This window comes from Salmo trutta, chromosome 36 (assembly GCF_901001165.1).
Source record: "Salmo trutta chromosome 36, fSalTru1.1, whole genome shotgun sequence".
In the NCBI taxonomy this organism is placed as follows: Eukaryota; Metazoa; Chordata; class Actinopteri; order Salmoniformes; family Salmonidae; genus Salmo; species Salmo trutta.
Genome location: NC_042992.1, coordinates 26,052,729 through 26,075,863, shown reverse-complemented (window position 1 = coordinate 26,075,863; position 23,135 = coordinate 26,052,729). Strand labels below are relative to the sequence as shown.

General features: G+C 42.5%; 3 protein-coding genes across 4 annotated transcripts; 2 read left to right on the top strand and 1 right to left on the bottom strand.

Moving 5' to 3' along the window:
- Nucleotides 1–281: 281 nt before the first annotated feature.
- Nucleotides 282–5,763, top strand: LOC115175739 (keratinocyte differentiation factor 1). 2 transcript variants are annotated; one of them, XM_029735205.1, is made up of 5 exons: nt 282–570; nt 1,665–2,555; nt 2,730–2,845; nt 2,992–3,069; nt 5,728–5,763. In XM_029735205.1, the coding sequence occupies exons 2-5, from the start codon at nt 1,687–1,689 to the stop codon at nt 5,739–5,741; spliced, it is 1,077 nt and encodes a 358-aa protein (XP_029591065.1). In that variant the 5' UTR covers nt 282–570; nt 1,665–1,686; the 3' UTR covers nt 5,742–5,763. The 2 variants fall into 2 exon arrangements, with proteins under 2 accessions (XP_029591065.1, XP_029591064.1); XM_029735204.1 differs by lacking the exon at nt 5,728–5,763 and having other exon boundaries at nt 289–570; nt 2,992–3,216.
- A 5,781-nt stretch (nt 5,764–11,544) lies between these two features.
- On the bottom strand, nt 11,545–12,949 carry LOC115175738 (nuclear receptor subfamily 0 group B member 2). The gene is made up of 2 exons (XM_029735203.1): nt 12,166–12,949; nt 11,545–11,910 (listed from the first exon to the last, which is right to left on the bottom strand). The coding sequence occupies exons 1-2, from the start codon at nt 12,779–12,781 to the stop codon at nt 11,657–11,659; spliced, it is 870 nt and encodes a 289-aa protein (XP_029591063.1). The 5' UTR covers nt 12,782–12,949; the 3' UTR covers nt 11,545–11,656.
- A 1,240-nt stretch (nt 12,950–14,189) lies between these two features.
- LOC115175737 (nuclear migration protein nudC) lies at nt 14,190–21,401 on the top strand. The gene is made up of 9 exons (XM_029735202.1): nt 14,190–14,404; nt 14,737–14,814; nt 14,901–15,119; nt 17,255–17,353; nt 17,559–17,672; nt 18,207–18,401; nt 18,509–18,592; nt 18,908–19,026; nt 20,997–21,401. Exons 1-9 carry the CDS (start codon nt 14,333–14,335, stop codon nt 21,046–21,048), a joined length of 1,032 nt encoding a protein of 343 aa, XP_029591062.1. The 5' UTR covers nt 14,190–14,332; the 3' UTR covers nt 21,049–21,401.
- Nucleotides 21,402–23,135: the final 1,734 nt, after the last annotated feature.

Genomic DNA, 23,135 nt, shown 5'->3' with positions numbered 1-23,135 from the left:
AGCTGTTAGTGTCTTAAAGACTGTTCCACAGGTGCATGTTTATTAATTGTTTATGGTTCATTGAACAATCATGGGAAACAGTGTTTAAACCCTTTTCAATGAAGATCTGTGAAGTTATTTTGGATTTTTAAGAATTATCTTTGAAAGATAGGGTCCTGTAATTGACGTTTCTTTTTTGCTGAGTTTACCTATAGGACAGTGAGAATCCGATACAAATCCCTAATCCTATAGAATTTTTTGACTAGGGATATGAGCAAGTCCATTTTTTGTTGACCAAATTCGACACTCTTGACATTACTTCGTGGATTTATTTTCGTGGACAGATTTTGGGCGGAGTAAACCATCTTGCTTCGCCTCTTACTCTCTGGTTGAGTTTATGTTTGGTTTACCTTGTCTCGCAGGTACTGCTACTGCTGTAGCAAGAATTTTGGGAAACGAAACTATATCGCGTGTGTTTTGTAGGCAATTTAATTTAAGAAGAAAAGTAGAATACAAATGCTCTTGTTTTTTGAGGAATATAACTTTACGGAAGAACTCGGTGGAAAGACCGGCGATCACTCTTCCCATGCCGTGAGTAAAACGTAACACAAACGCGTACTGCAAATTAATAAACCCAGGTGTAACTTTAGCAATACACTACATATGGAACAAAATACGATACTTGATTGGATATGTATTTTTGAAATGGCACCTTGACAATTATTGTAACTTATTTTGACAGAAGGCTGTAGATCGACTGAAAACGTCGTCGTCCAGTTCAACAATCTGTTTTGCTGCGTGTCTGCAAATTAGTAACCTTTTATTATATGAAGTAGGCCCGGCCGGTTTTTCAAACCGGGGGATTGTTTTAATTAATATCAACTCCCTGTAAAGCCTTTTTTTTTGTTTAATTGACATTCACCTTATGACACATTTGTTTACATGTTGGCCTACTTTAGCAGCCTACATTGAATGGACTGTCACCGTCCTCATGCTGGCTTCCATAATGCCATTATTAATGGCGTGTTGTTTACTTTCTGTGAAAGAAGGTTTTGAACGTAATGGCCAGGGCGTTCTGGAGACCCAGGGCGCCATTTTCTGGCATATCACAGTAATTACACACCTGAATCAAGTTCTCATCTTATCACCAAGCCCTTGGATTTAGATGAATCGAGTGTGTTAATGTTGGGCTAGAACACAAACGGGCAGGGGTCATTGTAGTGTAGGCCAAACGCCAATAAGGCTGAAATTGAACCAAGTTGAAGTGTGTATTTAATCTTGTGTTTCATTGATTTTAAAACAACTAATTTGAGCCCTACATCCTGTGGGCTACATACACACAACATCCACAGAATAGATTGGGTAACTTAGCTAGGCACGAAGGGATATGTGGTTTCTTGGTTTGGCAGGGGTTGCCGCCTCATGTGACTTATGTTTAAAGTTTGGTTTGCCATGGAAAGGGACTGCAGCATACATTTGACTTGTTATATAGCCAGGCATTGACCTAATGTCCATGTAGTATTGTTGTTGTCTATTGATTCAAGTCCACTTTACTTTGTCTGAAGCCGCTGATTATTATGACATGGCTAAGCAATGTTCTTTATAAATGTAACATACATATTTCATACATTAATGTAATGCACTGCCCCCACCCCCACACACTTCCTTTCCTTTTTCCCCCCCAGGCCCTGGCTCTAGTTAACCACCATGCCCAGCAGCAGCACAGGGAGCCCCAGACCCTGGTCCGAGCCAGGGGGTCAGGAAGGCCTCGTCCCTTTGGCACCCAAACATCACCTCTCCCGGGGCCACAGCACCAGCCTGGAGTCCTGCTATGAGGAGCGATGTGTGGACCCGGTGGAGGAGAGGCACCAGGGGCCAAAGGTTACATACCACAAGGCCAACCGCAGGGACGCGCAGAGCAGGGAGGCAGAGGAGACCATCGGCTTCATCCCCGGATCTGGAGACTCTCCTTCAGGGGGTCAGGGGTGTGGTCCCTGTGCCCACTCCTCCCCAGGCAGCTGTAAGAGCTGGGTGTGCAGTGTGCTGACCTGTGGACTCTACAGGGTGTGTCGGAGCACCATCCTGGCCCCTAGTCCCAGACAGAGCTCCCCAGATGACAATCGGGAGAAGGTCAGCCTCCGGGGTCTCCAGGGCCACCTTGGGACCAATGACCCCCAAACCAGTAAGGAGAGTGGTGGTGACTCTGATTGGCCGGAGGACGTCTACATCAGAGGGGTCAAAGTGCACATTTCCACAATGGAGAAGGAGCCGGTGGTCGTTAACAGGCCTCCGTTACACAATGGAAGAGGTGGAGGGAGACGGTACAGCCCTCCCTCCTACTCCTGGAACGAGGGGGATATGGGTGATCTGAGCGTGGGTGATGTGGACTCTCTGATCACCCAAAAGCTTCTGGAGCTGTACTCTGAGTACCAGATCGAGGAGCTGGCCCACTGCACCTCAGACTCGGTGTTCCTGAAGAAGACCAGTGAAATCAGCCAGCTGATCAGTGACCTGGCCGAAGAGCATCAGCTTGATGAGCAGGATGCAGAGTGTCGACTGGTCAAGGGCATCATCAGGTAGCTACCATTCACTGGTAGGGATTAACTGCCTTGATCAAGGGCACAACGTGTTTGTGTGTGTGCACGCGCAGAAGCAGTTGTGTATCGCAACAGCGAATTAATACATTTACTTTGTAAAATGGACAGTAAAGTTGATATACCATTTTCATCTATTCTATTTTATTTTATCAGGATCAGCACTAGGAAGAGCAAGAAGAGACCTCAGTGCAAAAAGTCACAGAGGAGAACCTCCGACAGCGGTAACGAAACCATGAGCAACTATCAAGCATCAACCATCAGCAATAACAGTAAGCAACACCTCTACGGATAAACATTTCCAACAGCTTTTCCCTTATTTTGCATACTTATTGAAGTGATACTTAATTTGTCATTCATTTGTAATTACACTGTTAGTTGACTGTCACTCTTTGTTTGTTGTTTTTTTACGTTGAAGATGATTATTGTATCCAGATATCCAAGGAGACAGATTCTGATATGAATGCTAGGAACATGAGGATCAACAGTGGAGCAGGTAAGAGACTTGACGTGTGTGCTGTGCAGTGTTATTGTAGTTGTAGTCATCATTAAGTGCTTGTTACAAGCTCCCTCACGACGCCAGGACAGCGGAGTCAATCACCACCTTCCAGAGACACCTGAAACCCCACCTCTTTAAGGAATACCTGGGATAGGATTAAGTAATCCTTCTAAAAAAAAAAAAAGATATAGATGTACTATTGTAAAGTGGTTGTTCCACTGGATATCATAAGGTGAATGCACCAATTTGTAAGTCGCTCTGGATAAGAGCGTCTGCTAAATGACGTAAATGTAATGTAAATGTTATGATGGGGTTAGAGTCCTTCAAGACACTTTTACTGAAACCGCAGTATTTCCCTTGTATTCATTTAGCAGCAGAGTATTGCCGCTGATAAATTGTTGCCACCCACCCCGGAAAATTTGAGGGGATGGGAAAACGCTTTCAGTGTAAACTTAAATGACTAAAACCAGACAAAGTTTATAGAAAAGATAATTGATGTATATATTTTTAAAGATGCAGTAAGTCTTGTCAGAAGCTAGCAGAATCATTACTTACCAACAGCAGCTGTAAATTCCAATATAACTACATTACTTTTTCAAGTTCAATTTCCTTGCTTTGTGGGTCAGAGTGCAGTATTTATTTAGTTTCATAGCACAAACGTTTGTTAGCACGTTTCTCATACTGGCTTAATGCTTCCAACACACCGACAGCGTCATTGCACAAAATAGTATGCAGCATCATCTGGATATGTGCAACTAAAGTTCAACAGTCACGTTCTGCTACCATTTCTGTCAAGCCGTCTACGCATACAGTTTGACGCATACCTTCTATAAATCAACGTCTGCACCACACCACGAATGTACTGCAACTGCCTCTGCAACGCAATGCTGCAAGACAAACACAGCGTTTCATTGGAAATTAATATAATTCTGGTGTACCAAAATGCAACGACGCTGTCGGTGTGTTCAAAGCGCTAGACACGTACAGAGCGGCAAGTGCTCTGACATCGCTCCTCCATATGTATATAGTCTTAATTCATTAGATGTGTGTGTGGTGTAATTTGTTAGGTATTACTTGTTAGATATTACTGCACTGTCAGAGCTAGAAGCACAATAATTTCGCTACAGCCGCAATAACATCTGCTAATCACGTGTATGTGACCAATAAAATTTGATGTGAATTGCAGGGGGGTTGCCTAGCAACATATTACTCAGAAGGAGTGAACTTCTGCATTGCGCAACAAATTCCCATTATTTGAACAGCTAGCATGACAGCCAAAATGGCTTTGGGAGAAAAAAAATCAGCTAAGAGGGAGAAGTATCAAACAAAATAACTACATTATGTAATTGATTGTGTGTGTGAGCATAAGAACACATTTAATTAGCCATAGAGAAATGTGTACAATTGCAGACAATTTGCTTTAAAATGGCAAAATGTTGTCTCAGCTCCATGGAAATGTTTCTAGAAGGAAAGTAGCTCCCTTTTTGATACAGAAAAAAACCTTGCTTATTGCTAATAACACACCTGCCTGATAATATTGTATGGTGCCATGTATAGGCTATGGTAAGAGTCGGTCCTAAAATATTGCTTTACCAATATGTTATTTAGCTCATTTCTGGGAGGGATTATAGATAGATAGATAGATGGTGTTGGCATCATTTGATTTTAATTATTTTTGGAGTAGCTTGTCCTTATAAAATGTCACCAGAAATGACACTACATGACCAAACGTATGTGGACACCTGCTCATCGAACATCTCATTCCCAAATCATGGCCATTGATATGGAGTTGGTCCCCCTTCTGCTGCAATAACAGCATACACTCATCTGGGAAGGCTATCCACTAGATGTTGGAAAATTGCTGCAGGGACTTGCTTCCATTCATCCACAAGAGCATTAGTGAGGTCGGGCACTGATGTTGGGCGATTAGGACTGGCTCGCAGTCGGCGTTCGAATTCATCCCAAAGGTGTTCGATGGGGTTGAGGTCAGGGCTCTGTGCAGGCCAGTCAAGTTCTTCCACACCGATCTCGACAAACCATCTCTGTATGGACCTCGCTATGTGCACAGGGGCATTGACATGCTAAAACAAGAAAGGGCCTAGCCCAAACTGTTGCCACAAAGTTGGAAGCACAGAATCGTCTAGAATGTTATTGTATGGTGTAGCGTTAAGATTTCCCTTCACTGGAACGAAGGGGACTAGCCCGAACCATGAAAAAAAGCCCCAGACCGTTATTCCTACTCCACCAAACTTTACAGTTAACACTATGCATTAGGTCAGCTAGTGTTCTCCTGGCATCCGCCCCCCCTTGGGTTGTGCCGTGGTGGAGATCTTTGTGGGCTATACTCAGCCTTGTCTCAGGATGGTAAGTTGGTGGTTGAAGATATCCCTCTAGTGGTGTGGGGGCTGTGCTTTGGCCAAGTGGGTGGGGTTATATCCTGCCTGTTTGGCCCTGTCCGGGGGTATCATCAGATGGGGCCACAGTGTCTCCTGACACCTCCTGTCTCAGCCTCCAGTATTTATGCTGCAGTAGTTTATGTGTCGGGGGGCTAGGGTCAGTCTGTTATTTCTGGAGTATTTCTCCTGTCTTATCCGGTGTCCTGTGTGAATTTAAGTATACTCTCTCTAATTCTCTCTTTCTTTCTCTCTCTCGGAGGACCTGAGCCCTAGGACCATGCCTCAGGTCTACCTGGCATGATGACTCCTTGCTGTCCCCAGTCCACCTGGCCGTGCTGCTGCTCCAGTTTCAACTGTTCTGCCTGCGGCTATAGAACCCTGACCTGTTCACTGGACGTGCTACCTGTCCAAGACTTGCTGTTTTTAACTCTCTAGATACAGCAGGAGCGGTAGAGATACTCTCAATGATCGGCTATGAAAAGCCAACTGACATTTACTCTTGAGGTACTGACTTGTTGCACCCTCAACAACTACTGTGATTATTATTATTTGACCATGCTGGTCATTTATGAACATTTTAACATCTTGGCCATGTTCTGTTATAATCTCCACCCGGCACAGCCAGAAGAGGACTGGCCACCCCTCATAGCCTGGTTCCTCTAGGTTTCTTCCTAGGTTTTGGCCTTTCTAGGGAGTTTTTCCTAGCCACCGTGCTTCTACACCTGCATTACTTGCTGTTTGGGGTTTTAGGCTGGGTTTCTGTACAGCACTTTGAGATATCAGCCGATGTAAGAAGGGCTATATAAATACATTTGATTTGATCCGCCAAACCCAGATTCATCCGTCGGACTACCAGATGGTGAAGCGTGATTCTTCATTCCAGAGAACTCGTTTCCACGTCTCCAGAGTCCAATGGCGGTGAACTTTACACCACTACTGCCGGCACTTGGCATTGTGCATGGTGATCTTAGGCTTGTGTGCGGCTGCTCGGCCATGGAAACTCATTTCATGAAGCTCCCGACGAACAATTATTGTGCTGCCAGAAGCAGTTTGGAACTCAGTAGGGAGTGTTGCAACCGAGGACAGATGATATTTATGAGCTTCAGCGGTCTAGTTCTGTGAGCTTGTGTGGCCTACCACTTTGCGGCTGAGCCATTGTTGCTCCTAGACATTTTCACTTCACAAGAACAGCACTTACAGTTGACCGGGGCAGCATTAGCAGGGCAGAAATTTCATGAACTGACTTGTTGGAAAGGTGGCATCCTATGACGGTGCCACATTGAAAGTCACTAAGCTCTTCAGTAAGGCCTTTCTACTGCCAATGTTTGTCTATGGAGATTGCATGGCTGTGTGCTCCATGTTATACACCTTTCAGCAACGAGTGTGGCTGAAATAACCGAGTCTACTAATTTGAAGGGGTATCCGCATACTTTATTTATATATATATAGTGTACCTTCTCACAGTCCTACATAAAAATGATCCCGACTAGAGTTCCCCAGTGATTCCCCCCTTCCACAAACTTTGCCACCGCTGCACAAAAAAAATTATCTTGGAAACACTGAAACCGGTTGGGTTAGTATCTGAGTGAGAGAGATCTAATAGAGGGAATGTTGTGGCATATATCCAACGTTATCTCTTCCCCTGATAGATACTTCCTTTCCGTGACATTTTATTGTGAACATCCTATTTATTTAAGTCTATCCCAGAGGTGGATTGGTTGCCTTAAGGTTGTGTAGCTCCTTGGGCAAGTCAGACTTGTATTGTCTTTGACAGACACAAGTAAATAAGTTCTATAAACCAAACGCTGTAATATGAACCTAATTGAATCATGTACAGTCGTATGAAAAATGTTGGGCACCCCTGACAATTTCCATGATTTCCATTTATAAATAATTGGGTGTTTGGATCAGCAATTTCATTTTGATCTATCAAATAACTGATGGACACAGTAATATTTCAGTAGTGAAATGAGGTTTATTGGATTAACAGAAAATGTGCAATATGCATCAAAACAAAATTAGACAGGTGCATAAATTTGGGCACCCCAATAGAAAAATCACATCAATATTTAATAGAGCCTCCTTTTTCTAAAATAACAGCCTCTAGACGCTTCCTATAGCCTCTAATGAGTGTCTGGATTCTGGATGAAGGTATTTTGGACCATTCCTCCTTCCAAAACATCTCCAGTTCAGTTAGGTTTGATGGTTGCCGAGCATGGACAGCCCGCTTCAAATCATCCCACAGATTCTCAATGATATTCAGGTCTGGGGACTGGGATGGCCGTTCCAGAACATTGTACTTGTTCCTCTGCATAAATGCCCGGGTAGATTTTGAGCAGTGTTTTGGGTCGTTGTCTTGTTGAAATATCCAGCCCCGGCGTAACTTCAACTTTGTGACTGATTCTTCAACATTATTCCCAAGAATCTGCTGATATTGAGTGGAATCCATGCGACCCTCAACTTTAACAAGATTCCCAGTACCGGCACTGGCCACACAGCCCCACAGCATGATGGAAGCCCCACCAAATTTTACTGTGGGTAGCAAGTGCTTTTCTTGGAACGCTGTGTTCTTTTGCCGCCATGCATAACGTCCCTTGTTATGACCAAATAACTCAATCTTTGTTTCATCAGTCCACAGCACCTTATTCCAAAATGAAGCTGGCTTGTCCAAATGTGCGTTTGCATACCTCAAGCGACTCTGTTTATGGCGTGTGTGCAGAAAAGGCTTATTCCGCATCACTCTCCCATACAGCTTCTCATTGTGCAAAGTGTGCTGAATTGTTGAACGATGCACAGTGACACCATCTGCAGCAAGATGAGGTTGTAGGTCTTTGGAGGTGGTCTGTGGGCTGTTTTTGACCGTTCTCACCATCCTTCGCCTTTGCCTCTCCAATATTTTACTTGGCCTGCCACTTCTGGCCTTAACAAATACTGTGCCTGTGGCCTTCCATTTCCTCACTATGTTCCTCACAGTGGACACTGACAGCTTACATCTCTGCGATAGCTTTTTGTAGCCTTCCTCTAAACCATAATGTTGAACAATCTTTGTTTTCAGGTCATTTGAGAGTTGTTTTGAGGCCCCCATGTTGCCACTCTTCAGAGGAGAGTCAAAGAGAACAACAACTTGCAATTGGCCACCTTAAATACCTTTTCTCATGATTGGATGCACTTGTCTATGAAGTTCAAGGCTTAATGAGCTCACCAAACCAATTGTGTGTTCCAATTAATCAGTGCTAAGTAGTTACAGGTATTCAAATCAACAGAATGACAAGGGTGCCCAAATTTTTGCATAGTCTATTTTTCACATCTGATTTAATTTCATACAACTTAATATTGCTACACTAAAAATCTTTGTCTGGACAATACCCCAGAACTCAGCTTTTATTAGAAAATGAATGGCATGCCACTGTGATCATTTTCTGTGACGACAGAGTAAATTATTATGCAGCCTCAGAGGGGTGCCCAAACTTTTTCATACGACTGTAGATGACAAGTTGTTCTTGATGATGAAGGTCCTGAACCAATTATGTATATATTACTAAACCTGTGGAATTAACTTCATTTTGCACATAAGTTGATGACAAGGTACTCCTGATGTTTTTTTTGTTGTCATTTGCATTTTAGATGTGAACTTTGAAGCCAAATTTCCTCATTGTGTTGACAATGAAGTTTGTCTGTTCTGTTATATTCTACATCTCATACCTTTTATCATATTTTGATTTAAGCAGAAAGTTCTGAGCATCAGAATGACCCTGCCCTGGACCACGGTCAAAACATGATGACCCATCCTCAACACTCCTGATGCATGGAGCTACTAACCAGTCCCAAGCTGGAGAGGTTGGGACCCGTAGTTACACATGTATTGTATGTTCTATTGAATTCTGTGTTGGGTCCTTGAAGGAGCCAGAGAATTGCACTCGGTTAAAATAGGTGGGAGGAGTATTACGCGTATGCAAACTACTCCAAAGACCGTGACTTTGAAGACTACTATGAATCGTGTCATCTGTATTTTGAAGGATTATTATGTACTCAGGGTAGTGAATGTATTTTTGATTCTGACATATTGCGTCCGTGTTTGGGGGTTGGTCTGTCTCAGAGAGAAGTTACTGTAGACTTATCAGAGTCTTCCAGCCGCTCCTCCTGTTTGGATGTCCGTTCTTATCGCCCTCATATTACTTTAGTGCTGTATGTCCCTTTATCCTTGAATAACAAGTAGCTGTGTTAATATGAAACCCCACTCTCCACTGCTGTTTGATCTCTTTCTGCATTATCAGGTCAACCCCCAACACTGACACAAGAACCAGTTTCAAGGTAGTGTACTCGCATCCAGTGACTTGCAGGGTAAAGTAAACTGACCCAAGAAATATAGATAACCGCACACTTGATTGCTCCATGGTTTTATTGTGTTACGTTTGGACCTGACGGTCTTAGTCTTCGTAAGGTTTAACCCATGTGAATAATGCAGTGGTTTAGACACCAAGAACCAACCTGGAATGTACCGGAGGCCAAAAACCACTCAGAACGTATGAAGAAAGAACACCTCAAAGACAATGGATGTTGTTATTGGTTTATTGGTGACTGTGAAATACAATTGTAGATGTATCTTTTGATGCCATGGGAATATCATACTACTATACATAACTTTTAATCCTAATATGTTGAGATCACTTTAAAATTGGTTATGCTTCAAAATCTCTAGCGAGCATAGGGTCCAGCTGTTGTAACATTTATCATTGTAGACTCCAATGAGTATATATGTGAAATTAACTTTTATAATGTATGCAATTCTGTGATTTTATATAAAACTGTAAAAAAAGTGACATACAAATGAAGTTGTGGCGGCGTTAATGCCATGCTATTCTTGCACATTTTGTCTAATGTTTTATTGTGGTTGGTATAAAGGATATGAGTTGTTCTCTATGGGGAAAATTCTAACTTCCACTTAAGTCTAATTTTAGTTCTGCACAATGGGAGACTAAGTGGGTTTATGTGGAATTTATGATCCGCCACTCTAAGCGTGTGTAAATTAATGACTTACATTGTTAATTTAAAAAAATGTCAAACTGTGACTACCTCATCTTTCATCAGCTCACCAATAGAAGATTCAAGAGTCCTACGTTTTGTGTGTTGACATTAAGCTCTGTGTATGTCTGGGTTTTCGTTCTTTCTAAATAGCCTTTTCCCTTCGCATGACTGAACGTGAGTCACACAATACTCACACACAATACTTTTCCAGTCTATTTACACCTCAGTTCGATGTAGCTGATGCATCAGAATGGAAGAATGTCTGACAACATGCAGACTGTGAGCCGATGAGGGTTCTGTGAGGTGAAACTTTTAGAATGTCGTAGATTGAAAAGATCTGACACAATTATTTTTTTCTACAATGGAAGGCAAGCATATTTTTGATTCTACTCAATACATTTTTGTCTGAATGTTCTGTAATGCTTTGCCATGTTGAACAGCCCATATTTAAGACTTAAGCTACACAGACATCTCTGGCAGGTGCGCAGTGTTCGTTTGTACCCCCTGGGGATTACTTTTATCTTTGGCAAGGACAAAATAATACAGGCCACCAAATAACTGTAACAAGATAACTGACAACATGTTTGGTTGTTAATGTTAAACAGGTTATTCTGGTTCTGGCCATAGACAGGAAATTGCTAAGAGGTAGGTTTACAGGAAATGGATAACTGTTCACACATTGTTGAGCAAGTTGGAGTATTAATACATGGCCTAATGCCACATTTTGCCAGTCTCCCTTATCATGCGTTGAAATGTTCAATCCCAGGTAATGTCACTCAAGGGATTTTTGGTACTTTCCATTCCGTACTTCCCTGTACAGTATACAGCACAACATGTTTGTAGTTACATGTAGGAAACCACTAGTAGGAGCCAGAGTACATATCATGCTAAGAGACAGTACAATTAGTTAATGATTTTTCTATCAATGGAAAATACAGTAGCTCTCACTTCATTTATTTTTATCACACCACTAATAAATTGCCAGATGTATGCCAAAAACAAATGATAGAAGAGTGATTAAATATGTATAAAGAAGAGAGAAACTGAAACATTTTGTTTATAAAACTTTTATTGCTTAGTTGCAATTTTCACATTCATATTTGCCAGTAGAAAATACTCTAAAATATCATTCACACACATACACCATACACACGCACAAACTTTCAGCTGTACTCTTGTCTCATAAACAGCATCTCACTTAACAAGTCAAACAGATTCACCTGACCAATAACAGGTCTGAAGAACAGTTCTGTGATGAGTGATTGGCTGACAGCCTGTAGGGCAGAAGTCGATAGTAGGATGCGGCTGAATCGACCCGAGTCTCCTGGGTGAAGGGTCAGGACAACCTCCTGTAGAGCTCTCTGGGCCTCCTGTTGGAGACTGTCGATGAATACAGTGGTGCTCAGTCCTGGGACGTCTGTTAAGAGGAATTGGGGTAAATGGAATGTCAATTCAACTGTATTCCACCATCAGCAGTTTAACACTAATGTGACAGAAGAGTGAAGCTGTATGCCATCATTTGTCATGTTAGATTATTAAATAATCATTGATTATGCCATTGATTGCTTCAAATATTTCAGTCGAATGAAATTAATAGAATGTCAGTTCAGGTAGATTTGGAGTTCCACAGAACACCATAGCATGCTGAGAAGAAGTAGAAGAAGAGCTTTACCTGGATTGAAGAGCATAGCACCCTTCAGATAGGCATATTCCTTTGGGCTGAGATTCAGAGTCCACAGTCTGTTCAGACAGGATCTGAGTTTATGCACCCCAGCCAGCGTGGGCAGAGACCTCTTCCCCTCATCTTCCTCCTCTTGCTCTTCCTCACTATGTGGACCCTGACTGTTAAGGAGAATCCTCCTCAGCATGCTAGCCTGTGGTACATCCATCACCTCGAACACAGTCCGTTCTTGGGCCAGGCCCAGAGAGAACAGGGGCACCCAGCAGTCCCTCAGCAGAGATAGCTGATCCTCCACTGGAAGCTGACGGAAGGAGGGTAAACTCTTCATGAAGCGGATGGTTTTGACCAGAACATCAGATGCCACCTGACAGGTTCCCTCAGGGTTCTTCAGACACACCGCCCGTCGCCGCTCGCAATGACAGTTGTGAGGCATTATGATGTTGTAGTCGTACTGGTTCACGTGCTTGTTGTTGATCAGGCTGTTGTTGTTGTACTTACTGTCCGCATGGCTCAGGATATTGTACAGGATGGTGTGAGGCTGATGTTGTTGCTCCCGGTAACCTGAACAGTGACAGGTGGTCTTCATCTCTTCAAGAGGAAACATCATGATGAATTTTCCTTTGAGGATCAATAAAGTATCAATCAATCAATAGATGATAAGATGTCCCCAGTGCAGAGGCTTTGCAGAGCTATGCTACAGAGGTGAGAATAGCCACATTCTCTCTTTGAAATATTGTCCAGCAGTATGATCAGCAGCTCTGACTTTCTGACAACTCCAGTAGCCCGAGTCCTATTTATAGGAAGATAAGACACGCTCCTCTGATCTGTGTGTGACAAGACAGCCTTGACCCCTCCCCCTCAGAGCACACACACACACACACACACCCGAGAACAACAGAGTGACCCTGGACTGCTCTGCTCGCTGCGTTAGGTTCTCTCCACGTGGAGCGAGGTAATAGGGCGTATTCATAACAACTGTGACATTTGCCCTGCAGGGAGGGAGAGACGTGAGGAAGCCAGCTGCGCTACGGGGTCAATGACATTTATCATTTATCATGTTTACCTCCAGTTATTAACTCAGCCTGTACCAGGCTACCAAGGACGGGGTCAATGCTCCCATACAGACTGCTACCCCAACACACAGCCTTGGTTCAGTCTTCGATTACGTGCTAGTTAAGGGGTAAATGCAGACTTAGGATCATAGGATAGCAGCATTAATTTTGGTATTGACAAAGAGTAATATAATTTTAGGAAAACAACACAAGTAGCCTAGATTCTAATCACATAGATAGATATCATTTTATTATCATGATCAATAGCCTACTTTCTTTTTGGCCTTACATGTGTTTTTGCAAATAGGCTATGCAACATAGAAAACATTAATCTTTCCACTCATGTTGCATATCACTCAACATAACTGTGTGATGGTCATTGTGACCCTTATTTCAGTTTATTTGAATAGTTCAGTCATGGCTCCACAGATATGTTATCTGGGTCAAAGAATGGAACAGTGAGCTGTTGGTCATTGACATCTATCCATCAGCGATATCTCCTGCTAAATCACAATCATTGACAATAAATGAGGGTTAGAATTAGAAAGATGTTCTACAACTATTACATGTAACATTTTCAATAGGATAATTGCCGATTCAGAGGTGACGAAATTAGCTATAATGGAATCAGAATCAGAATGTTATCCTTGAGCATACAAATCATGTGTTTGCATGTAAAAATGTCTTTCCATAAATACATTTTAATTAATTCAAATGCACAGTTATAACAGATTAACGAAGAAATAATGTGTAATCGTGAAAGGAAATGAATACACGATAATTATGGAATAATTCCTTAGCAATATTTTTGCCATCAATCAAACACTTATTTCTAATCTAGAATATTCGTATTTTCCCCCCGTTTGAATGTGCCCATATCCGTTCATGTAACACGATCTAATTGGCTGTTTGGTTGTCATTTAAAAGATTGGCCTCCCATTGCATCAAACTTTCCATTCTCTTAGAAACAAGGCGGTGCTTGTTTCCAGGAAGTAGCACAGCAACGTGACTTTACATTGCTCCCTGTTGTTGCTAGCCTGTCCGTTTCAAATTATATTGTCAAACAAGTTTATTTATATAAGGGTATATATATATTAGGACAGAAAATGGGTGACGATGAAAAGTATGACGGGATGTTGCTTGTTATGGCACAACAGCACGAAGGAGGTGTACAAGAGGTAAATTACAGTTTGATAGCATACTAGCATGCTAACATTAGCTAGCAAATTGTTCAACAACTGGCTAGCCGGCTAATTAAGTTAGCTATATGGGGGATGGGAAAGTGTCCTGCGTTTGCACCATGCATATAGCACCACAAACATGTAGCTAATGTTAGTCGCATTTATTAAATATCACACCAGTAGCGTAATCGTTAGCCATAGGCTAGCTAGCTGTGTTTAGGCATGTTGGTGTGGTACCGTTAGTAAGCCATAACAAATAGGCTTGTGAGTCGTATAAGGCGCAGGTTGGCTATGTATCATCTCTAATGTAATATTTGTTCGTCCAATAGTTAGTAAACACGTTTTTCAGCTTCCTCCGGCGTAAAACAGACTTCTTCACGGGTGGCGAGGCAGGTGCACCAGAGAAGGTGAGTCCAAAATTGGATACCTAACAGAACAAAAATGCATACATCAAGAGATGCAGATTACCTAGTAATAACACCTCTGTCCCCAGCTGGTGAAGGAGTCGTTTGCCCACCACAGCGGTCTTGCCCTGAAGGCCCATAGAGAGAAGGAGAAGAGACAGGAGAAGGAGAAGAGAGAGAAGGCAGAGAGGGCTGCTAAGCTAGCTGAAGAAGAGGAGAAAAAGAAGATTAAGAAAGCAGACGACGAGCCCAAAATCAAAGAACTGACAGACGAAGAGGCAGAGAGACTTCAGTCCGAAATCGACAAGGTAAGAAAAACGTGTGGTCAGTTATGAATGTTTGATGTGCTATACACATTAGATGTAATGGTTTGTCTTTGTTAGGGCTGACCCCATTTAGTCGACTGGTCAATTGTTTGGTCCATAGGCTGTTGGTGGACCGAGATTTCTTTAGTCGAGCAGTAGAAAAAAATATCATCTGTCTGATTCACGCTGAACTGATCCATTGTGGAGGCCTTGGAGATGGCACAGTCCATCAGTCTAAGACATGTTAAACTGAAATTGTATATGGTTATATTACATAAGAACAATGGTTCAACGCTAATAAAAATATTTTAACAAATAAATAAAATGTACCCCTTTTTCTCCCCAATTTCGTGGTATCTAATTGGTAGTAGTTACTGTCTTGTCTCATCGCTGCAACACCCGTACGGACTCGGGAGAGGTGAAGGTCGAGAGCCGTGCGTCCTCCGAAACACAACCCAACCAAGCCGCACTGCTTCTTGACACAATGCCCATCCAACCCGGAAGCCAGCCGCACCAATGTGTCGGAGGAAGCACCGTACACCTAGCAACCTGGTCAGCGTGCACTGCGCCCGGCCGGCCACAGGAGTCACTAGTGCGCGATGAGACAAGGATATCCCTGCCAGCCAAACCCTCCCTAACCCGAACGACGCTGGGCCAATTGTGCGTCGCCCTTTAAAATAATATTATTTTATAACAAATGCGCGTTTTACCGGTCGCTGTCCACGGTATTGAAACACAGCAGTGCGCTGTTGAATTGGTGCCTTTTCCTAGACCATGTTGCTATGTGCGTAATAGCAAAGTTAACCAGCATATTGGTGTTGAGAACAATGCTGTGGAGAACAGCAGCAGAATGAGGAGAGGAGAAAACAGCCCTTGACTTATTGTTTAAGAAAAGTAAGGTGAGAGGAAACCCAACTTAATTATGTCTATAATCAATAGCCTAACTGTTAAATGTGCCTGTTTTTTTTAAATCATCAATATATCTACAGAAATAAGACAGATCTTGCTTCTGTTGCCTGTTTGAGTGTTTATTTAATAGCCTACTGATTCCGTGACCACCAAACCTCACGCAACGACATGTCAAGTAAACAATTTCACAAATTAGACTGTTTTTATTCTTTGCTTTGCTGTAATTTTAGTTAGAACAGCCTTTCTAGTATTATTTATAATTTTAGTGTTTACACTGTTCTAAATTGTTGGGGAAATTATATTTATAATAATAACCCTCCTTTTTCTTGATCTCATTGTTATTATTATGATAATAAGTAATGTCATTATCATTAGTAGGCTTAATATAACAGCTTTGTATAACCACCATGGAGCTGTAGGCCTAAGAGGACATCCTGTTTAGTCTTAATACTGTAATTAACTTAGGCCTACTGTATCAATCAATCATTCATTCGTTCATGTCATCACACAGCATATGAGTCATTCATGATTTGAAACGCAATCAAACATTACATTTTTTTTAAATACACTGAAGCGAGCATTTAATAATTAGCTTATGTAATAAATAAACTGTTCCATTTCGGAAATTGCATTCATGAATGAATGCAACTGTTTTTAGTCTTTACTGTAATATAGGCTTAACATAATGTTACAGCAGACTCTATGGTACGCTTGTACTTTATTTAGTGTTTACATTGTTCCAAACGGTCAGAAAAATGATATTGTAATCTATACAGCACCTGTTTGGCACACATAATATGCATGCAGCACTTGCTCCTTACCGTATTTTTCTTGATCTCTTGGATTTTACACAACTAGTCACATTTATTCCACACATCTGACTTTACCTCGAGAAACCAGTAAACATTCCCCCGTTTCAATTTTATTCGTCACGTCCTCTGCGTCCATTTTGCTGTCACGTGTTACGGTGTTCAGAGTTTGTTATAACCAATTTATTGATGTTATTATGATATGCTATAGGTCAGGCTCTATTGTGCCCTATTCAGACGGGGTTAGTTTTACTGGAGAAGGTCGGGTGATGTAATTATGTGCATGAGCACAAAACACAGACAACCCTTGGTAAAGAACCGACAACTCTTGGTAAACCAATATTTTTTTTAATTGGGGACCGCCCTAGTCTTTGTCTTGATGAAGCTTAATGTCTGTCTTTGTCTTGTCTTCATTTTTAGCAAAAGAAACAAGAGGAGAAGAAAGAGGCCACAATCACAAATGCAGAAACTCCACCCGAGAAAGCTGAGAAGGAAGGGAGAGAGAAGGGAGACAAGGAGGTAAGAGATTCGTTTGGGATGCCTCAGTAGATAAATGAGCTGTAGAGAGACATCACTGTTTCCCCCGCTATCATATAGGCGGGGCATCTCACTTGGGAAATAAACTAGGGTGGGGGAAACGTATGCACATAGTTAACAGCTCAAGGGTATTTTATGCATGTTGAAGGCAATTGAAGCTAATAAATAACTTGTTAATTTCTGCTAGACTGATTCCGATGGAGAAGATGATGAGAAAGACAAGGACAAGATTAAACCTAACGCAGGCAATGGAGCTGACCTGGCCAACTATCGTTGGACACAATCCCTGTCTGAAGTGGACGTGAGTTTATTTCCCTTTTGCCTTTGGTTTTAGTATTTCCTAGTGCATGGATATTAAAGTTGTTTAACTGTAGCATGATTGTTTAACTATGAAGAGGTATTTTGTGCTCTCTGTTCATTTTGCACATTATGCATGGGCAGCTCCTCTATTTCAGAGCGGATGTTGATTTATCTTTTTGCCCCCAGTCGCTAGGGATTGGTTTAGTATTGGGCTAGATGTAATCTGGGCAGACAAGGTAATCAGGCATTCTGTGTGTTCCCCTTTATCTTGCCACCTAGCTAGTGGTGCCTTCATTCTAATTGGGTGTTCCCCTTTATCCCGCCCCCCAGCTGGTGGTGCCTTCATTCTAATTGGGTGTTCCCCTTTATCCCGCCCCCCAGCTGGTGGTGCCTTCATTCTAATTGGGTGTTCCCCTTTATCCCGCCCCCCAGCTGGTGGTGCCTTCATTCTAATTGGGTGTTTCCCTTTATCCGCCCCCCCAGCTGGTGGTGCCTTCATTCTAATTGGGTGTTTCCCTTTATCCCGCCCCCCCAGCTGGTGGTGCCTTTTGATGTGAAGTTCCGCATGAAGGGGAAGGATGTGGTGGTGGACATCCAGCGTGGTGTGCTGAAGGTGGGTCTGAAGGGCCATCCTCCTGTGATCGATGGACAGCTCTACAGCCACGTCAAGGTGGAGGAGAGCTCCTGGCTCATTGAGGACGGCAAGGTGGTCACCATTCACCTGGAGAAGGTACTGCTTTTATTTCTCTTGTATTACAAGGGGTTTCATTGAGATTAAACATCTCTTTCACTCTGAAACCTTTTAAGTCACTAAATCATGCCTTGCGTCTGTTTCAGATCAACAAGATGGAGTGGTGGAATAAGATAGTCACCACGGATCCAGAACTCAATACAAAGAAGATCTGTCCGGAGAACTCTAAGGTAACCAACGCCAAGCTACTGATGCAAGGCTCACTGTATATTGCAAGAGAACATGTGATTATTCTCATTTATTTAAAGACAAAAGGGTAATTTATCTCCCATTTACTAAAGCTCTTTCCCTTACTCTCCATCTCTCTCCATCTCTCTATATTCCTCCCTCTCTCTCTCCATCTCTATATTCCTCCCTCTCTCTACATTTCTCTCTATTCCTCCCTCTCACCCTCCATCTCTATCGCTCCTCTTCCATCTCTCTATATTCCTCCCTCTCTCACCCTCTATCTCTCCCTCTCCATCTCTCTCTTCCTGCTGTCTCAGCTGTCAGATCTGGATGGGGAGACCCGTGGTATGGTGGAGAAGATGATGTACGACCAGAGACAGAAGTCCATGGGTCTACCCACCTCCGAAGAGCAGAAGAAACAAGACATCCTCAAAAAGTAGCTTTCAGCACATTGCTTATAGCACCATCATATAGCATGTCCATCATGACATAGTTTAAGTAGTGCAGTACTTTTCTTCACATTGAGCTCCCAAGTGGGGCAGCGGTCTAAGACACTGCATCTCGGTGCAAGAGGCATCACTACAGTTTCTGGTTCGAATCCAGGCTGAATCACATTTGGCTGTGATTGGGAGTTTCCCTTTATCCCGCCCAGCGTCGTCCGGGTTTGGCCGGGGTCGGCCATCATTGTAAATAAGGAATTTGTTCATAAGTTACGTAAAGGTTAAATAAATAAAATAAAAACATAGACAGTGAAACATTTGACCCATCCCAATAATCACTGGGACTTAACTACTGACAGAATTGAACATTAGAAAATTACTTCATATTACATACCTACTGACAAGAAAATGTTCTGTTTGCTGTTTGCTTTCTATAGGTTTACTTGGTGCTTTTCTTTTTATTGTCAAACATGTTCCAATATACTGGATAGTTTAACAGAGCCATAGAAACGAGGAAACAGGAAAAGGTGAATGTAAAAGCGGCTGCCTCCTACTGTTTTCTGTCAAGGTCAGGTCACACGATCATTGCAGCCATAAACAGGTAGTGAGATGTCTGTACCAGCTTCCCAACTGAGTCCGGGACTAGAGCTGACCTCACTTCTTGTTCCTCGACCATCATAATGCCCCATGTCACCCACTGCACTCCTTTTCAGCAGGTGGATTATGCAGTGTGTTTTTTGAGTAGTGCATATGTTATCCCTATTCAAAGTCAGGACCCACGCTGACCTTGGCCAGTCAGTCAGTCTCAATGGGCATGTCTCCGTCGGTTGAGCTTTTTGTTATGAGCAGGTGGATTGCATAGTTTGTGCCCTGTTTTTTACATTTTTATTGAAGAACAAAGTTGTATGCATTTTACATACTGCGTGGTCTTGTGAATATGCTCTGTATTTGACAGATTGCATGACCAGACATTGACCATGTCCTTATTTCCTAGTGACGTGACTTGGGCAATGTGAGGTGCATTAGTGATAGTTGGCAAATACTGCCTGAATGATCTCTGTATGACTCACTAGACTAGTATAGGTAGAAGGACCATTACACAGTGATAAGGGGTGTGTACGGGATAGAGGGAAGGAGCCGTAACCATTGGAGATGAATGTACAGGACATTCTCTTATCACTGTGGAGGTTATTAACCCCTTCTAGTCCCAGTCACGAGCAAGGCCAGCGGTAGGTTACCCTTGTTCACCTGTGGCTTACTAGAAAGCCTATTTAAGGGAAGGAGCTGTCGGAAATGGCTGTAGAGGACAGTCTCTTATCAGAGTTCATGTTATTAAGCCCTTCTACCCCCTGTCCTGGTCATGACGAGGCGAGACCAATGATAGGTTGGCTGGTTATATGTGTGATGTCATTCTGCCACGCCTCACACTTCCTCTATTGTTTATGAAAGTGTCGTTTTCAAAAGATCTAGTACACTTACTATGGTTAGACTTATGTTCATTACTGTGTGACACAATAGAGGGAATCCAAATCCTTTATAAATGGGTGTTAGTCTGATGTGGTTACTTTGTAGGTGTTCTTTTGGCCATATCGGTATCGGGCGATTTAAAAGCCTTAAAATATATCTGCATCGGCCCGTTGTGGAGGTGAGAAAACGAAGGGAAAGGTCAATATTGCAAAGAAAATACTGACCTATCGGTATCACACAAAATTTCCACATCGGTGCATCTGTAACCGGCTTCACTGTGCTGCTACCAGCTTGGTTTCCTCCACTGTCCCTTTACTGGGTTCAATGCTGGGATGAGTTTATCCAGTGTAATCTGACTATTAAACATGGCTAGTCTTGCAAGCGCCTATGGTCGTTGTCATTGCCAAACCCTTGTAGCCTGGGACCAGGCTACTCTCACTGTTCAGACTCTATGATGTGACCCCCCCCCCCCCCCCCCCCCTCTGTCATTGTGTTCCAGGTTCATGTCGCAGCACCCAGAGATGGACTTCTCTAAAGCCAAGTTCAGCTAAGAGACGTCACTGTGGTTCCCCAGCCAACCCTCCATACCCCTCTGCACTCTTACTCTGCCCAGGAAAACGATGGCTATGAATCCTCATCAAAACAAACCTCCAGCGCCTCTATCTGTCTTCATCACCCTTTCTCTTTCTTTCTTCATCACTTTCTCTCTATTTCTGTCTCTTCCCATTTCTGTAGTCCTAAAGTGCTGGGTTCTTGTTCGTCTCATTCCTGTGACTGACAGAAACTTGACGACTGTAGTAACTCCCATCTTTGTTGTGTTGCATGTGTTACTGTGTTCTGAATGTTTTAAAGAAATGTTTGGAGTTTTTTCTTTTAAAATAAATTAATTCAAACCACATTCATTGAAATCTGGCATCATCGGTACTTTATTGTAAGAGAAAAATAACTGAAATACCATGTGAGATTAGCTACCATGCAGATTAGTCATTTAGTTAATTGTGGAATGTAACAAGAGCTTTCAGAGATGTTGCGAGAGGCAGCAAATGTGAAGGCAAATGTCAATTTAAAAAAAAAAAAGTGTTCTCATGTTTTTATTACCCATGAATTGAAAGTGTTCAATCGTAAAACGTAGTTGAAGGCCAGGTTAACAGGTAGTCGTATTGAATTTGGAGGACATCCAAGCCTCAGGTCCAAGGGCTCCCAACTGACTGACATATTCAGTGTGTTTGAAATGAAACTTGTAGGTGTTGAATGACCATGTGTTGCTATTATGTAACGTGTCCTGCCTTTGAGACTAGAGGTTTGTATGGATCTCCTATGAATTGCTTTAAATATGATCTGAAATAGAATAAGGTATATAGAGTAAGGAGCATGTACCAGGCAGGGCTAGAGCAAGCAGACAACGTCTGTACAGAGTGGATGACACCGATATTTGTAGTTCATAGGTTGGGAATGGTTGAGTCAATATTACCAGGTTACTAGATGAGGTTGTCATGGTAGATCAAGAACCTGACATTGCTGAAGAGATTTTTCAAATAAATGTCAAGGGTATACTAAATGCACAAATATGATTAAAAGTCCTAGTTTTTAAATTATTTTAGGTATGTAGGTATTTTAGATATTCTATTAAAAATCTGCTGTTTCCAGCTACAATAGTCATTTACAACATTAACAATGTCTACACTGTATTTCTGATCAATTTGATATTATTTTAATGGACAAAAAATGTGCTTTTCTTTCAAAAACAAGGACATTTCTAAGTGACTTTTGAACGGTAGTGTATATAGGTAGTATGTCAAACCAAAAATGATGGATTTGTAAAGGAATATAGTATCATTAAGAGGAGCCAGTAACCTATAAAGGGTCACCTTGGATGAGATCATCACCACAGCAAAAACAGACACCGTGTAATAAGGAGGCCTGCTGGGGCGGATGCAAAGCGTCTCAGTAGGATTGCAGATCTTGGATCTGTTATGCCTTTTAGATCATAAGGATTAGATCAGCACTCCTACTCTGAGACATTTTGAATACATACTCTGGACCTCAACCAGCCTCCAGCCTCTCTGGCTCCCCCTGCAACAATAGGTCAGATGATGATTCCAGCCTGGCTCTATTGTCAGGGTCTGCATGGGGCCATGGGTAAAACAGCCCAACTCACTGAGGGGGTTTGTTGCCGGCCGCTCTCCCCTTCTCAGACTGGAGGAACAACAACCAGCCTTTACTGCATTCCCACACCAGCAGCAGCAGCACTTCTCAGAGACAGAGAGATAGAACCATAGAGGTATTATAGCTGGAATTCTAACCACCCTGGATGATATGACAGACTCTTTCACCTCATGTTGACAAGTGACATTCAATAGTGAGGGGGAACCACCTACTCCTGTAAATGGAGTGACAGGACAGGACAGGACAGGGCTACTGTTGGGCTGAAAACAGAATCTGGCGCATTCAACCATGCAAACACTCCTAAACACATGTAATTCTGTGATCCAGACATGTCATGCATTATATCTGTGGGTAATACTAAGGTCGTTCACAGGTTTACAGGATTGAGGGCTACCATAGGAGACTCAGGGGTATTTGCCCACCCAGTGGGATATATGGGGATTCTGGGGGATCCGACCAGGTGTGAGCGAGA